This window comes from Phycodurus eques, chromosome 2 (assembly GCF_024500275.1).
Source record: "Phycodurus eques isolate BA_2022a chromosome 2, UOR_Pequ_1.1, whole genome shotgun sequence".
NCBI classification, from domain to species: Eukaryota; Metazoa; Chordata; class Actinopteri; order Syngnathiformes; family Syngnathidae; genus Phycodurus; species Phycodurus eques.
In genome coordinates, this window is record NC_084526.1 from 35057300 (window position 1) to 35075307 (window position 18008).

The following is an 18008-nucleotide window of genomic DNA, read 5'->3' on the forward strand; positions in this document are numbered from 1 at the left end:
CGGAGTCACTGCGACTGATCAGTCTCACCAGTCCAATGAATTCTCCGCCAGTGAGATAGGCCCTTTCTGTGCCTGTTCCAGACCAAAGCAATGGACAGAGATCTGGCACTGAAGAGCCAGTGGAGTTCAGAAATCTTGCCATTGTGCCTTTTAGCAGGACAATGAACACCACACTACCACAAAAAGGGTACTACTGTAAGTTGTACATTAAATTAGTCGTTTGTGGTAAGGGAACCTACAGTAAGTTTAAACTGCCCTCTTGAGCAATTGTATTCTGTTACTGTACCTGAACTGAAGCTGGTTTTGCACAATTTACACCATGCTAAACTTGTACCCTGAAATTAAAAAAAATTGAAAAATAAAAAAACAATTTTAAAAATCATCTTAAACCTAACATTCGCTGACTTTCAGTGCAACAGGTTCACTATCATCTGAGTCCTTCTGAATGAAAAAAGAGCATACATACATTTTGTGAAAAGACGTAGACGTCCGTGCACGTGAGCAGCGCCTTTGTGCAACACGTTGTGTCACATGGTACAGGGGTCAGGGCCTGGCACGCAGCCATACAACAATGATGCAACAACAACGCTCCCAGTTTGTCATTATAGCTTTGTCATGTACAATGAAACAAAAGGCAAAAGCAAGGGTACACGTTACTTGCCTGTAAAAGCAAGTTTAAATTGTGGCCATCTACTAAACGTTACAGTTGAGACAGTTAAGTACACAATTTTAAAACACCACAATTATCTCAACATCAAACTTAGCAGCCACTGATATTACTCATATGATGTCAAAATAACAGTACAGCCCAGTTGCCAAACAGTAGGTTGATCTGAGTTGACTTTCAACTGGTGTTCCTCCCCAAGCCAAGCGGCGGCACAAAAGGTGTTCTTCTCACTATCATTTCTCCTCTCTCATTTGCCACTGTAACCGAGCCCAAAGAAAACATTTTGTTTGTCTTGCACAGACATACACTCTCAACAGACTGTAGAAACTGGTTAGAAAACAAACGGGTGAAAAACGTTATCAGTAACTGAGGAAATATAAATACCAAGTACCTGACCAAGACCTGATAAATGATGCCACTACTGTTCCACTAATACAAATAATGTAGGAAGACTGCAGGCTTTTCTTTTCTGCATAAAAAACTATATTCCAATTTAAATTGTGGCCAAACAGGACACTAAAATAAAACTGTTTTTTTTTTCTTCATGTTTGACTTGAGTCAGAACACTGAAGTTCTCTTTAACAAAAAGTGCTGAAATATACTCATTTGTATTTTAAAAAAATATACAATAATGATAATTGGATAGAAAATGTAATGATGCATGTTGAGAACGAGAAATACAATGGCTGATCAGAACTTGAACATCAACACGGCATTCAGCCTAAAATTCCAGAGAAAATGTGGTTGAACAAGAATTTTGAGCCCATATGTAAATGAGGCAACAACAAGGACAAAACAAAGTGACGAAGCAGCAAATCTCACTTTCCTAAATTGCCTCCGCTGTTGGTGTTTTTTGATTTTTTGCAGGTCTCGTGATAAGCTGAACTAAAAAAGGAGAACGACACGAGTGAAATGTTTAATTGTTTTATTATTATCTTAGAATTTTCTAGCTACCAACAACGAGAGTGTGACACACGTACAGTATTTAAAGGTTACATGATGGGTACCGTCATACTTAAAATTATTGGCAGCCCTTCAGTTTTTGCAGAACCAAACTTAAATCATCAAGACATTTTAATTAGAGGTCCAAGGTAATTTAACAAGAAAAATGAGTATAAGCGGTACAGAAAAATGATGGATGAACAACTTAGATATCGTAATTTCAAAGAAAAAAAAAGAAAACAACATGCTGCAATAGTGGCAACCCTCCTAATATTTGGTTGCACACCATTTGGTGGCGATGAAAGCCTCAAAACGTTTCTTGAGCTTTTTGCACTTCGCAGGTGGAATTTTATCCCGCTCTCCCTTTGCATTTTGTTCAAGCTCTTGAACATTTGCAGGGTTCTTTTCCCCCCAATGGCAGATTTCAGTTCTCCCAAAGGTTTTGAGATCAGGACTCAATGCTGGCCGTTTTAAGTCATTTGTTTCCCTTTTCAACCATTTATGTGTGTTTTTGGATTTGTGCTTTGGTTCTTTGTCTTGCTGGAGGACCCATGATCTTTGCCTCAAACCAGGTTTTCTTACACTGGGTAAGACATTTCACTCTAAAATCCATCCATCCATCCATTTTCTGAGCTGCTTCTCCTCACGAGGGTCGCGGGCGCGATGGAGCCTATCCCAGCTATCATCGGGCAGGAGGCGGGGTACACCCTGAACTGGTTGCCAGCCAATCGCAGGGCACATACAAACAAACAACCATTCGCACTCGCATTCACACCTACGGGCAATTTAGAGTTGTCAATTGACCTACCATGCATGTTTTTGGGATGTGGGAGGAAACGGGAGTGCCCAGAGAAAACCCACGCAGGCACTGGGAGAACATGCAAACTCCACACAGACGGGGCCGGGGATTGAACCCCGGTCCTCAGAACTGTGAAGCAGACGCTCTAACCAGTCGGCCGCCTCACTCTAAAATGTGTTGATAATTTTCTTATTTAATGACACCTGTGATACAGTCAAGGCCTCCAGTACCCGATGCATCAAAGCAGCTCCACAGCATTATGGATCTTCCACCCATGCTTGACTGTTGGCAGGGTTTTCTTTCCCTGAAAGGCTTCATTGCACCGTCAGTAAACATACTGTTTGTGTGCATTGCTAAAAAGCTCTATTTTTGTTTCATCTGTCCATAAAATAGTTCATCGTTTACTGTTTTGTATCAAACAAACTCTCTATAGAAAAATGTTTGACTTGATTAATTTTCTTCAGGATAAATTCTATATTTAGTACTTACACTTAACAGGTGCCAATAATGGTGAGCACGACTAAGTCTGAGTCCTGGAGAGGATTGGCCTATTGTCATTTTATTTAAAATCAGAACGAATCAAACTGCTGCCTGCATTGTACTACATTCTGTATCAGAACGTATCAACATTTTTCGATAAAATATAGTTGTAAGAGGCTTGACCCTTGTCTTTATCATTCACTAATGTAAAAGACTTTCTGGGGCCTGAACACACAGTCACATCTCCATCCATGCAGTGAGATAAAATAGAATGTGTCGCTCGAGTGGTGAGAACACACTCAGCTGGAATGATGGTTAACAGTTCCAATTTCAATATCCTCTATGTTCACTTTCATCTCTGCTTGGGTGAGAATTACACTGCTTTAAGAGTCCCTCCAGCTTTTGTCACATCCACAGCTTTTCTCCCGCCATTTCTAATCAGTCTGTCTTGACACAGCCCGTCACAAGACAGCAGCATGCCGTCCATCCAAACGAAACCCTCCCTCTTCTTTCTCCAGTCCTCCCTCCCATTCTTCACTCTTCCCCATCCTAATGCTCTCTCCTTCTCCTTCCACCCACACACTCATTCAGTATTCATATTTTAGAGGACATTTGTGAGCATGGAAACAAATGAGCGCATCTGCACCATTTTCGGTGCAGAGGAAACCGACATTTTCTCCTCTCGCCTTGCTCTTCCTTATCTAACAAAGCCAGATTTTGGTTTTGGTTTACCACTGCTCATCTTTTTTTAGACTGAAAACCATGTGCCACTCACTCCTACTCTCCCTCTGCCTCTTTCTCCATCTTTTTCTCCTACCGCCACCCACTCAATCCTTTTCACCTCCTTCCTCTTCATTTTCTAGTCTTTCAGCCGTTTGCATGTGCCCGTTTGTGTATATGGATGCTTGCCAGTGCTGGGGTGCAAAAATTAACTGCCAACCAGTCTGCAGCAGACAACTATAAACAATGTGAAACTATGTATTTGGTAAAATACTAAAAATGTGTCAACAAGATGACTGCAGCCAGATTATTATTTTTTTTGCATTCAGTTAATGAAACATCATTAACAAATGTTTAATGACATTTGTTCAATACAATTTAATTGAAAGGGAGCCGCGGCACGGTGGCCGACTGGTTAGAGCTCACAGTTCTGAGGACCCGGGTTCAATCCCCGGCCCCGCCTGTGTGGAGTTTGTATATATATTTATATATATACATACATGCATATATACGTATATACATACATACACACATTATATATATATATATTATATATACCTATATATATATGCATACATACGTACGTGTATATATACACATACATACGTACGTGTATATATATACATACGTATGTGTACGTACACATACGTACGTGTATATATACATACGTATATGTACGTACACATACGTACGTGTATATATACATACGTATATACATACATACACACGTATATATGTATGTATATACACACACGTATATATATATATATATATATATATATATAAAATAATAATAATAATATAACATAAAATATTATTTAACTGTAGTTTATACAACCTGAATAAAACAAATTATAGCCACACCCAGGCCTGATTGATTCTCAATCAATATGTCACTTAAATAAGACCAGCCTGACAAAGTGAAGTACACCAAAAGATCCTCAAAAGAGAGACCTCATGAGATCAAACGAAATTGTCTACAACTTGTGTTGTCTTGCACTTATATTTAAATTTGTTTGATTATGGGAAACATTTAAGTGTGACAAACATGCAAAAAAAAAAAAAAAAAAAGAAATCAGGAATGGTACAAACACTTTCGCACCACTGTGTATGGATTACTCTTTTTATAAGTCAAAAAGATGGAGAAGAGCAAACAATTGCATCAGGGCATCAAAAATAGGTTGTGACTTTCTCAAATATGCACTGTTTTCCCCCCAAACAGAGACCGTCTAATTTGCAAAGTCACCCTGGGGATGGCCAGTTTCCTCAATGATTGAAGCCTATGTATCGATACCACTGCGCACACACTGTTGAGTCTGAATTAAATGACAGGGATTCGCTTCAGGACATCAATATGCTAAACAGTTGATACCGCTTCATGTGTTTAAAGCGTGTATTTGAAAAGGTCAACCCTCGATTATAATAGCACAACAGTTTATTTGACAAACCATATACATTTTCATCCAAAAAGAATCTCATTCTTCTCATCTGATGTTGAAACAATCCTCCTGGAGGTGTTTTTGTTTTGTTGGCTACTGAATTCTCCAATGACTAATATGAAGCACGTTTTTTAAATTTATGGATGTGAATGTAACATTTAAGTGTTTTTCATCCTGTCTGTAGTTGACAATCGAATTCGGAAGCTTGTTAGACAAATCTACGCAAAACAAAAAACAGCCAGCAGAAATAAGTCAATTCACTGTGAATTTGTGCTCATTACAAACATAATTACTAAATGGGCATAAACCTGCCTGCAGATACAAACCACTTAATGTGAAACAATGACCATTCACAGTTGCCCCTCATTCTTTCCCGAATTGCTCTTCTTTGTGGCACACAATGAACACTAGTGTCCCAAAGTGTGACACTTTGGAGAGACAGCTGTCACATTCTCCACAGCGTGTCATCTCCGGCTCTTTTTGGCTGTTTGAATTATGAAATGTCTGCAATGCGTGTAATAGAGGAGAAGACCTCAGGCGTTTTGGAAACGCATTCGGCCCAAAAAGCGAATCACTGTTCTGCGATCTCTTCGTGCGTGCGCGTGTGTGTCAGCATCCGACCAACACGTGTGTATGAGCTGAAGCGACAGCGTTGCAGTTCTAATGAGAGCATCCTGCGGGCCTCATAGCTCGGTGTGATGTGGCCTACCAATGTGTCCAAAAACAACACGAAAAAAAAAATGTATATTAATAAAATAAAATAAAATCAAAATTGGGCGTGTCCAAGTGAAAGCCCAGAGTGTGCAGACAGAAAATATATCGAAGTGTGTGTTTCACACCTGAATTTGGACGACGCCTTTCCACGAACCACTGCATCGGTTCCGCTTGCTCGCCCATATCGCCCGCCGAATGGAGACAAGCCTCGTCGGACCGCTTCTTCCCGACGCCGGCTCAAATTGGCAAAGATGCTGGAGGGGGAAAGTACGTAAACGCCTCACTGAAATGTCTTATGACAAGCGAGCAGCTGTCATGCGAGCCGACGCTTGAACGGTCCCGGAACGTCAAGTCATCGGCCTCGACGCGAGCCGTCTTCGGCTGCGGCAGCTCCTTTTCTGTGCTCCTCCAGCCCAGCTAGGAATGGTCGAGAAGAAAATGCAACTCCACGGAAGGATGAGCCCGTGTCACGTTGCCATCAGTGGCGTGTGCTCCCGGGCAAGCCCCGAACCAACGACACCGGGCTAAACGGAGGCAACTCCGCGACGAGCGGGTACATATCGACACTGAACTGCGACGGCCCTTCCGCGGTTGGACCGCGCATACTTGCCTCCGTTCTTCGACGGAAGGAACTCGCGAGATATTGCAGAGGCTGCAGAGCGCCAACGGTGGCTTGCGAAGAGCAAGAAGTCTGCTACTGCTTCGAAGACCACACAGCCCGGGCGAGAGAACGCTTGGCATTCACGCCCAATAAATGGTCAAACTTTGCTATTTGCCCATTGGCCGTGTTGTTGTGTCATTGAACGCAAAATTCTAACCAAAAAACACATTACATCTACTTGGTTCGGAAGCTAAATCAGTGGGGATATTCTATTGCAGTAATGCACAACAACATTCATTGAAAATAGGGGACCTTGTGTCAAACAGAAACGCAACCGGACACTCTCTTGACGTGAATAACTCTTCTTCGATGAGACGTACACTGGGCGTGGATCCTTTCCGGTGTCAAAGTCATCAAATAAACACAACAAAACAAACGCAATTTATTGGGCTCTTAAAACAAAGCAACATTTGTCTTGTAAGCTTGATGTCCACCACTTGGTGACTACAATGATCGTTTTTTGTGGTCCAAGACAAGCATGTTGCGCTGAATCGAAAACCCGATTTTCCTTGTGAGGAGCCGCGGTCAAATCACAGTGTTTGTCATTTTATAGTCTGCATTTAATTGGCTTATTGAATTAATTCCAACCATTTTAATTGGATGAAACCTTTTTTTTCTTTTTTCTTTTTTGTTCATGAGAAAAAATCTTATCATATTAAAGGCATTTCTTCTATATTCGTCTTTCACGTGAGAGTGTTTAAATGGGCTTCTAATCTAAGAATCGTTTTTATGGTGTCTATAATCGGAATGACCAACTTCAAGTATTGTCATACAGTGTTTTTGAAACAGTATATTCAGTGTTAAGGAAATATGGAATCCACTCATTATGTATAAGAATGTATTTTGTCTGCAGGTAAATATTGGCCCTTGCATAATTGAATTAACCCTGACTGCATTCAGAAATTGTGACACAACCCAAAAAAGAGGATCAAATGAAAGAAAAGACTCCCCCTTATCTTGTGCGGCAGATGGTACATCCCGGTCTCTCTTCCATTCTCCTCCCTCCTGCCGTCAGTGCCTTCCATCTCTGCGTCATCTCATTTTCCTATGTTAAGGGCATTGTGAAACCCGGTGACTGCTGTGCACCTTCCATCGTTCTTCGTTCTAGTGATTTTGCTGGGAAGCTGCTGGGGAGGTACGTATGTGCATTTTGTCACTCATCAGACAGCAGCATTTATTCACGTGTATTTTTGTAAAAATGTGTCCATTCTGCATTGACGAATGCAAGCGTTGTTCATTTGGTTTGTTCCGTTGGCTCTTTGTAACTTTTACGGATACCCCAGCAGTCATGTAGTGCATATTTGTTCACCTCCATCTTGTCCTCCGTTTACTGTATAGGCCCCATGACTCATGGAGTTTTGACAGATAAGAAATGCAGAAATCTGCACTGCATTGTACCTAGATTGGATTGGAACATACTCGAACAAATAAATACTCCGCCAGAGACGAGGAATAGTCTCTGCAGAGCTGCAGTAGTACTCGCTAATATCAAGCAAACTGGATTTGAAAAGGCAATAGTGGATTATGTCACATATGCCTTAAACAAAATACGAACAACGTATTCAGCCTCGTCGTGCACTGGCATGGTTCTTCAAGGTCATATTTAAGGCCCTCCTGGCACAGCTGCTAATTCTGCTTTCAAAGGCTTTTTTCATATTGCTGGGTCCCATCATTCAGCAGACACCATGTGAAATCCGAGCCCATATTCAGGGGGATTATCTACCTGTGTCTGTTGGCTATTATTTCCTTAGTGAAGCAGCACAGAGCTGACCTTACAAAGCCTCCGCCCGACGAGACCGCACCTCCGTCCCAGAGTCCATGGAAGCCAAGGCCAAGTCGGCTCCCTTGCCCAAAGGGCTATCAAAAGCAGAGAAAAAGGAGCCAGCAGCCCCACGTAAAGCTGAAGCTGCCCCTACAACGCCAGAGCCAGAGATTCCTCCTGCCCAGGATGGGGCAGCAGAAGGCGACGTAGGTGACGGGGCCGCGGCCGGCTGCACAGACTCTCTGGAGCGCCTGAAACCTTTCCTCATTGGTGGGGCTGTTATCGCAGTTGGAGCCATTTTGCTGGGGGCGATGCTACTCGCAAGGAGAAATTAAACTCACAATCTCAAAAATTTGCTCCATGTAAGATTGGTTCACAAATAATTACGGTTGATATTGAAAATGGGGAGTTTTTTTTTTTTGGTAAGCAAACTTAAACAACTCAAAATAAGTTTTATTACAAACAGTATATGCATGATATTTGAATTTACAATCTGTTGAAACGACACAGAGCGTATAAGAAAAAACTCTCTAGGGTAGCTTTCATATCTGCTTTATATTATTTGCTCAAATGTTGACACAAACCCACAATATTTACATTGTAAATGACCTATGTTCAATTTACAAAGAGCTCCAGAAAATTTTACTCCTGGACTGAAAAATAATATAATTTAACTATCACAGATTCTAGGATTTATTTGACTTTTTTTTTTGTAATCAAAGAGCAGACATGGAAAAATGTAATGTTAAATGATCATTAGACCAAATACTAAAGGATTCAACATGCTGCGGTTTACAAATGGCCTGTGCGGGAATATTTGCGTTACTGCGCGAAAACGGCAACCTAGTATTGCAGAGTTATTTCTTGATGTAGAATAAGACAGATTTATTATTATTGTTATTTTTATTTTTTTTGTGTTATTGTCAAATGATGTCACAAATCAATAGCCTTTCATGTATAACACAACATCTGCAAAGGTTCTGCATCAATATGTTCACTGTTACCGTAAATACTTTGTTGTAGACTGGCAGACCAGTCATTAGTGGTTCGGTATCAAGTTCAGTAGCTGCAGTTGAATCGGGCTTTATTCCGCTGTGCTTTGCTCCCTCTGTATTCCATCAAGAACAACTCTTTGTTTTCAATACCTTATTAATAACTAAGTATAGATAGGCCCATTTAGAGTGCTAATGTAATGGAAGTGGATTAGTCAAGCAGTCATTATTTTATGTCTGCACACATTGCACCCTCGCATGTAAAAAAAACACAAAAAAACCAAACAACACCACCACTTTGCAAGTGAATATGTTTGCAACATATTTGTCATCATAAATGCTGTATGTGTGTACATTGATGCATTCTACACCCCTAACACATCCAAACAACACAATGCCAAAACTAGAAGTAACTTCACCCGACATTGTACAAATTAGTGTACCAAAAAAAAAAAATTAAAAAGTATTCTTTTAATAACTCAATAACAGCAGCGTATAAATGCAATAATTCAGATAGGATTCCTCAGTTAGCACCTTATGTTGTGCTGTAGCAAGTTATTTCACATAAATAATGGTGTAATAATAACACTAGTGACGGTCAAATGTGATGTTTAATAAAATGAAAATGATGTTAGAGGAGATAGAAAGTATGCATTTATGGTGACTATAATTATAATGATGGTTATGATATATTTTTTATATATAACAAAGTATTGGGTACTCTCCCCCCAGTGTATACACAGAATGTGGTTGTGATGCGACCTTTATTAAAGGCAGTGAACCAACTCCAAACGGGTATTTGTTTTCTCTGAGTCCACAGTTAATGCAAATGTTGCATTTTCTGTAGCGCTTCTCCTTACGTGGGTCGCGGGCGTGCTGGAGCCTATACCAGCTATCTCCGGGCGAGAGGCGAGGTACACCCTGAACCGGTCGCCGGCCAATCGCAGTGCATATATCAACAAACAACCATTTGCACTCACATTCACATCTACGGGCTATTTAGAGTCTTCAGTTAACCTACCATGCATGTTTTGGGGATGTGGGAGGAAACCAGAGTGCCCGGAGAAACCCCACGCAGGCACGGGGAGAACCCGCAAACTCCACACAGGCGAGGCCGGATTTGAACCCGGGTCACCAGAACTGTGAGGCAGATGTGTCGCCCACTGTCCGCCCCATTGTCGTCAGTGTTACTTAATTCAATTTCTACTTGTGAGTCGTGACCCTTGGCATGTTATTATCTATTTTGGGTTATTTACCCATTGATTTGTTGTTTTGTCTATTATTATTATGTATTTTTTAAATGTATATTGAGAATAATTGCAAGCTTTGATAAATTGTTAAACAAATACTTTAGCAAAATAATAAATACATTTTACCAACTGTTAACCTACGGATCATAGAGCAGCATATTGGGGATGTGGGAAGAAGAAAAAAAGCAGTTGATGTAAAGCATATAAGGAGGAAAGGGAAAACGTCTGATGCAGAAGCAGTAAAGATGAGGGGGGAGAATGTAATCAGAAGGAAATGGCAGGAAAGGGACAGCAAAGTGAGGCGGCGTGCGTGAAAAAGAAAAAGTGACTTTTGTGGAAGGAGTAATAAATGCAACAGCTGAGATAAAATCGAAAACAGAAAGAAATCGTGCGATAGTGATAGCAGCAGTACATCACCTAGGTATGGAGGGCTTGAAATGGGAGGAGGGAAGGTATGAACTTCACCAACAGACGAGTAGTCAAGAGGTAAGATGGATGGGTAGATAGTAGTTTGAATAAGAGATTGAAAGGAAGTGAAAGAAGAGAGCATGAGTTAGGAAAAGAACATGAAGACAATTATTATTAGGATGTGCATCATTGAATAGATAGTTATGTTCCTTTGTATTTATTTATAATTTCTTTTGTAACTACTGTTACACTTTGTAACAGTAGATGGCGGTAGTGCACGTTAGCTGATGTTACAACCGCCGTAAAATAGGAAGAAGAAGAAGAAGACCGGAAGTTGTCTCCTTTTATTTGGAATCGTCACGCCGGATTTTTTTAGTGAAAGGAATTTAGTATTATTCTGCCATCTAAGAAGTGGAGCTCTTCGGTTACTATTTTTCTTTGTTGGTCATACTGCAACTGGACCACCGAGGGTGAGATAAACAAGGCGTTTACTGGTGTTCTTGAAGCACAGAATGCTCCAACGGGCATTTGTTGTTAGCTTAACATGGGCTAAACTCTGCCCAGTAACCGTTCGTAAATAGGTGAACATTTACGTTTTTATATAGTCGATAGTATAAAAATATTTTTTTTTGACGTCGCTAAACATCGAAACAGGACAAGCGCCTTTTATGAAGACATAAGTGACTCATTGGCGCTTCGAGATGCATGCTAAATATATACGTGGTCAGTCCGTTAAATTATCTTTACATTTACAAAAAAAAATGACGACTCTGAATGAATGAATGAATAATACACCATTACAGGTTACCAAACTTTAAAGTGGGGAGGTATATTGCAAAGAGACTTTATTATTATTTTTTACACCCTGTGTTGTGAGGCTGTGAATGAGATTAATTTAACATTTTTTTTATTTTACAATGCCCCTCGTTGCTTAATATGACCATGGCTATATAAGTGCAGGCCATTAACATATTACAAACACCTCTCCAAACGATGCAGTAGTTTGAAGCAAAGATAATCACAACCTAGGCTACAACAACAAATAAAAGTAGTTAATTTAATACTAAACTCACAGGGTCAAGCTTAACGATCATCTTTTCAGGCAGAATCCTTGATGCACTGATCTTATACTGGATCTTAGGTTGTGCATACCTAATCAAGTGTCCAGTGTGTACCTTTCCCATGTAGTCCTGTTTTTGAAGTCTTGAATTGAGGTAGATGTGCATGTCCCTAGGTGTCTTGAAAATGATCATCCCAGTGCGGTGCTTCACGTGCGGAAAGATTGTGGGTAACAAGTGGGAGATGTATCTTGGCCTCCTCCAGGCAGAGTACACTGAGGGGTAAGAAAGATCCTAATGAGGTTGTTATTAAAACTACTTTATTTTCTTACTACGTATCCCTTATGTAAAATCCTAATGAGGTTGTTTTTTAAAAAAAACTTTTTTCTTAAGTATCCACTATGTACAGGTCAGTCTTGAATTAGTCAAATTGTTTGTACGGTAAACTCTGTGATAGCCTGATAGTGATACTGACGGCCTACTTCGTTAGGAGTATGTTATTGACTTAAATCTAACCATTTCCTCTCACCTATTCAGTGATGCACTTGATGCCTTGGGCCTGAAGAGATACTGCTGTCGAAGGATGCTCCTGTCACATGTGGATCTTATTGAAAAGTTGTTGAATTATGCCCCCCTGGAAAAGTAATTGCAACTTGCCTCCTTTCACAATATTCTGTACTTTGTTAGGCTTCCTTTTGTCTATTTTGATGTAAAAGAACAATGATGTTGCTTTTTGACATTACGTTTGAATTTTAAAATAAAGCTGTTAAATGTCACATTGGCTTTTCTGTGTTGTATGTCTTTTGGTAACCATCAGTGAACTTGCAATCATTCACTTCTGAAATGGATGGGGCATCACAGATAGATAATTATAAATATACATTGTACAAACATTTTGAACTGAAAAAATCAGTTTGTTTTGAATTTTGCTAAATCTTCAACTCTGGTGAAAACTAAAGGGCAAAGTTTTAATACCTTCACAATTTTTAACCTCTGGATTGACTGTTACTAAGCTGCTTTTAATGTTGACATGCTTACATTTCTCACCAAGAATTGTTGGGCTGGAGTTAATTTTCTTACAGCTGGCTTGTGTATGAATTTGCGTGTTTGGTTAGTTGGGATGCCCTGCGATTGGCTGGCGACCAGTGCAGGGTGTACCCCACCTCTTGCCCAGAGTCAGCTGGGATAGGTTCCAGCATGCCCACGACCCTAGTGAGGATAAGCGGTTTGGAAAATGGATGGATAGTTTGGAGCTTAAACTTCTATTACTGTTTTCAATTTACAGATTTTTTTTTTTACCATTTTTAATTTACGGTAAAGAATGTTTGACATCAGAAATGACTATAAACAATTGTAATAGATTTTCACGATCTTGTACATTTATCGGGATACGCACCCCTAGAAAACTTGGTAAAGTTGGGGGGAAAACAAGAAAAATCTTAAAAGCCTAACAAAAATAACACACAGTCGGGTATTTGGGGGATTGTTTTATATTACAAAAGACAACAATGACAAATACAATTAGAGGTGGCTTGCACATGCAAGGATTCTAATTTGAATAACTATACACAACAGTATTTTCTTGAAACAATTCAAAGTCCCCCCAAGAGCAGAATGAAGAAACAATTACAGACATCTGGAGATAACATTTGTCTTTTCACAAGGTTGTGTTGAAACAAAAGGCTGTATCCTTTGTGCATGTTAACGAGTCTAAAAGGAAACAAGCATACTTTATTTAAAAAAAAAGGACAAAAAGAAACTTCATTTTGCAAAAGAATGAGTGTGAAGTATTCCACAACCTTCCAATTTGTTTCACAGTATGCTCAAAACGCTGTTTTACACTCCCCATTTTCTAATGTATGAAACTTAACTCAGGTTCTTCCATCGCTTGATGAATTTGATTCTCAAAGGCACGATAGAAGGCTTTAGAACTGACAAACGTAGTTCAAAGACAAACCCAGAAGGAACTGAAGAAATTTAAGACAGGACTGCTCTTCAAATAGTTGCTTTAACCATGTGTTTTTTGGTGTGATGTACTTTGTCAGCTGTAAGGCCCTGTATAGACAGGCAAAGCACGTCTTTTTTTTTTTTTTTCTCTCCAAAGGTGGAGTCTAATGAAAGTGTACAAACATTTCCAAGATGACCAAGAGGTAGATGGACCAGAGTTAAATTTCAAGTCAAAGCAAAGGAACTAAATAAATGACATTTCAATTCAAGTTTCTGTATAAAAGCAAACATTTTTACTCTGCTTTTTCTTTTTTTATATATTGAATACAGTGTTCAGATTTTTGTAAGAAAATTAAATGACTGAAGCATAAAGACGTGAAAACTGAAGGGTCCAAGTACTTTCTGAATGCATTATACAAAGGTAATCCTTGGTGGCATTACGCTGCAATTTCAATTGACAATGACACATCAAAATTAAATTCAATTGTTCTTGTGGCAGAATCATCATCAGTCGACCACACAGAGTAAATCTACAGGCGGTGTATCAGTTGGTCAATATTGGTTTTGTTGGCGGTCCAAGTGTGATAGTGGCTCATGAGGATGTGCTGGATACAAATCTTACCAAGTCAGCGATAGCGTTCTCTGTAATCTCTGTGCTTGTCCCGTGAACGCTCCCTGTCCCTCTCTCGACTCCAAGAGCGTTCTCTATGCCTTCTAGATGTTCCAGCACTTTCCCTACGAGGCGAGCCTTCTCTGTGGCGTTCCCTTTCCCGCTCTCGATCTCTGTCCCGGTCTCCAGAATGACTGCTACTCCTATAGAAAAGTGTGTGATATTGATGAATTAAGGGTGTCTTCTGTCATGTTAAATTCAGTTTAAGCCAACTCCAGTGCAATAGCTCCGATAGTGCATTTGATTTGTCTAAGTGTAAACGGTATCATTCAATGTTTTGAACCCTGTTGCGTATCAAACAAGCGGATCGACTACTTGAAGAGGTGGTGTTGGTTTGCTTGCAAGTAAACTGGTGAGGTTAACTTCACTTGAGCTCATATGTGAAGACAGCACAAAACCAAAGCAACTCCGGAAGCACCATCTCTCTGCCGTTTGTCAGTCTGTAATTGTGATTTTAATATACATATTAGGCTGGATTTACAACCCTAATTCCAATGAAGTTGGGATGTTGTGTTAAACAAAAACAGAATACAATGATTTGCAAATCATGTTCAACCTATATTTAATTGAATACACTACAAAGACAAGACATTTAAAGTTCAAACTGATATACTTTATTGTTTTTAGCAAATCATTAACTTAGAATTTTATGGCTGCAACGCGTTCCAAAAAAGATGGGAAAGGTGGCAAAAAAGACTGAGAAAGTTGAGGGATGCTCATCAAACACCTGTTTGGAACATCCCACAGGTGAACAGGCTAATTGGGAACAGGTGGGTGCCATGACTGGATATAAAAGGAGCTTCCCTGAATTGCTCAGTCATTCACAAGCAAAGATGGGGCGAGGTTCACCTCTTTGTGAACAAGTGCGTGAGAAAATAGTCGAACAGTTTAAGGACAATTGCAAGGAATTTAGGGATTTCATCATCTACGGTCCATATCATCATCAAAAGGTTCAGAGAATCTGGAGAATTCACTGCATGTAAGCGGAAACCAGGCCAAAAACCAACATTGAATGCCCGTGCCCTTCGATCCCTCATGCGGCACTGCATCAAAAACCGACATCAATGTGTAAAGGATATCACCACATGGGCTCAGTAAATACAGTTCGGCGCTACATCCGTAAGTGCAACTTGAAACTCTACTATGCAAAGCAAAAGCCATTTATCAACAACACCCAAAAACGCCGCCGGCTTCTCTGGGCCCGAGCTAATCTAAGATGGACTGATGCAAAGTGGAAAAGTGTCCTGTGGTCCGACGAGTCCACATTTCAAATTGTTTTGGGAAATTGTGGACGTCGTGTCCTCCGGGCCAAAGAGGAAAAGAACCATCCGGACTGTTATGGACGCAAAGTTCAAAACCCAGCTTCTGTGATGGTATGGGGCTGTGTTAGTGCAAATGGCATGGATAACTTACACATCTGTGAATGCACCATTAATGCTGAAAGGTACATACAGGTTTTGGAGAAACATATGCTGCCATCCAAGTAACATCTTTTTCATGGACGCCCCTGCTTATTTCAGCAAGACAATGCCAAACCACATTCTGCACGTGTTACAACAGCGTGGCTTCGTAGTAAAAGAGTGCGGGTACTAGACTGGCCTGCCTGCAGTCCAGACCTGTCTCCCATTGAAAATGTGTGGCGCATTATGAAGCGTAAAATACAACAACGGAGACCCAGGACTGTTGAACAGCTGAAACTGTACATCGAGCAAGAATGGGAAAGAATTCCACCTACAAAGCTTCAACAATTAGTGTCCTCAGTTCCCAAACGTTTATTGAATGTTGTTAAAAGAAAAGATGATGTAACACAGTGGTACACATGACCCCGTCCCAGCTTTTTTGGAACGTGTTGCAGCCATAAAATTCTAAGTTAATGATTATTTGCGAAAATCAATCGAGTTTATCAGTTTGAACATTAAATATCTTGTCTTTGTAGTGTATTCAATTAAATATAGGTTGAACATGATTTGCAAATCATTGTATTCTGTTTTTATTCATGTTTAACACAACATCCCAACTTCATTGGAATTGGGGTTGTAAACTGCATGGATAAAGTGACACAATTTAAGTTTTTCAGATGTGTCATGGCAACGTTAACAGAAAAAAAAAAAAACAATGGAATCGAAAATCTTCAGAACCGAATCACACCTCTCCCAAATCTGAATAAAAATCTGATACGTATTGCATATCTGTTAATATTAGTGCAGTGTAAACAGTGAAATCAGATATACCCCATCAATGGGAGGAATAATGAATGAAATTTGGCACATTAGCGGTGTGACCATCATTAAAGGTAGAGTTTGCAGTTTGTGGGGGGAGTCATGTTAAAACTGTCTTTATGACATAACAGTAGAATATTATTAAATTGATCTTTTGGGAACAACAAATCAAACAAAACTCTGGCCCCATATAATGCTTCTAATTTAATGTCATTTATTTCATAACTGGGCATGTTGCAACAAGAATACCCAATCAGAGAATGTAGGGACAGGAGGTGTGACCAAATAGTATGTCAATCATTTGCACTTGCACACATAGCCTCACGCAAAAGGAGACTATTGTAATTCAATGGGTGGATTAACTATGGTTAGCAACAAGTCAAAAAGAATGAATTGGACAGCTCTGAACTTCAAATCAAGGGTAAACATGTATAATAGTGGTGTCCTGTGCGCGGACAGCTGCATATGGCTGGGCTTGGAAATTACCACTGGCGCCGATGTATGAACGAACAGTAACGTCAGCGTTCTCATCGAGTTGTCAGATAAGATGATCACCTCTCATATTTTGAATTGATTGTACATTCTCCCAAAATACAACAAACTGCTACCATTTTGCATGTTTGGCACACGTAGAGCGCTGGGGCCGTTTCTTTTGGCAGATATGCGAAGGGGCAGGGTAGGGAGTGAGTGAGGCTAAATTCAAATCTTGCTAGCAGTTTGAAAACTTCCATACTGTACTCGAAACGAGCAAAATAATTGGCAACAAAGGCCAGTGGCGTAGTGCAGAGGTTACGCTCTTTTAAATCAGGTAGAGTAAGCATCCCAGACCAACTGTTTAAAACACACAGTCAACCCTCGCCGATTTGACAATCACCATTCGTAAAGTCATCTACTCGCTAATTTTTCTGCAGAACATTCACACTTTGCGGATATTTTGGTGCTCTTTCTAGAATGCCCTAAAATGCCGCCAAAACGCCCTGCTCCTTCTAAAGCTCTCCTGGCAAACAGCCTGAGCTAGAATTAAGTTGTGACGCTCCAGGAGAAGGTAAACTTCCTGGATATGATCAAAGGAGGAAATATTTATGCCGCTGTAGCCTTCAATATACTGTGAAGTAATTTTACTGTTACTCAACAGTCTTCCATCAGTGCCGTCTTTTGTTTGGTCTATGTTTCAGCCCTTTCACTCTTTTGTCCAGTTTCAAGTCTGGAGATTGTGCCTTCTTGTGTAATTCTGAAATGTACATCATTTCTGACTTTTGGGTAACATTTAAGGGACATCC

General features: G+C 40.1%; 3 protein-coding genes and 1 long non-coding RNA gene across 6 annotated transcripts in view; 2 read left to right on the plus strand and 2 right to left on the minus strand.

The window, feature by feature from the left end:
• The window catches only part of dagla (diacylglycerol lipase, alpha), a 45230-nt gene extending 38784 nt beyond the window's left edge, over window positions 1–6446 (minus strand). For all 3 annotated transcript variants that reach the window (XM_061670479.1, XM_061670477.1, XM_061670478.1), the window contains exon 1: window positions 5887–6446. The gene's annotated coding sequence lies outside the window, so the exon portion shown is untranslated. The remainder of the gene's footprint in view (window positions 1–5886) is intronic.
• A 952-nt stretch (window positions 6447–7398) lies between these two features.
• LOC133416218 (uncharacterized) lies at window positions 7399–9968 on the plus strand. Its single transcript, XR_009770229.1, has 2 exons — window positions 7399–7557; window positions 8174–9968. It is a non-coding gene; the product is annotated as an uncharacterized LOC133416218 (long non-coding RNA).
• A 1181-nt stretch (window positions 9969–11149) lies between these two features.
• polr2l (RNA polymerase II, I and III subunit L) lies at window positions 11150–12668 on the plus strand. Its single transcript, XM_061702988.1, has 3 exons — window positions 11150–11304; window positions 12069–12174; window positions 12430–12668. The coding sequence occupies exons 2-3, from the start codon at window positions 12080–12082 to the stop codon at window positions 12536–12538; spliced, it is 204 nt and encodes a 67-aa protein (XP_061558972.1). The 5' UTR covers window positions 11150–11304; window positions 12069–12079; the 3' UTR covers window positions 12539–12668.
• A 711-nt stretch (window positions 12669–13379) lies between these two features.
• Window positions 13380–18008, minus strand: part of LOC133399180 (cleavage and polyadenylation specificity factor subunit 7-like) — a 15030-nt gene continuing 10401 nt past the window's right edge. Inside the window, exon 8 of the mRNA XM_061670480.1 lies at window positions 13380–14652. Coding sequence (XP_061526464.1) covers window positions 14466–14652 — 187 coding nt within the window. The 3' untranslated portion in view covers window positions 13380–14465. The remainder of the gene's footprint in view (window positions 14653–18008) is intronic.

Coding starts and splice junctions, on each gene's coding strand:
- polr2l (XM_061702988.1), top strand. CDS start 12,080: ATGATCATCCCAGTGCGGTGCTTCACGTGCGGAAAGATTGTGGGTAAC. Junction 12,175..12,429: donor CAGGCAGAGTACACTGAGGG/GTAAGAAAGATC, acceptor TCACCTATTCAG/TGATGCACTTGATGCCTTGG.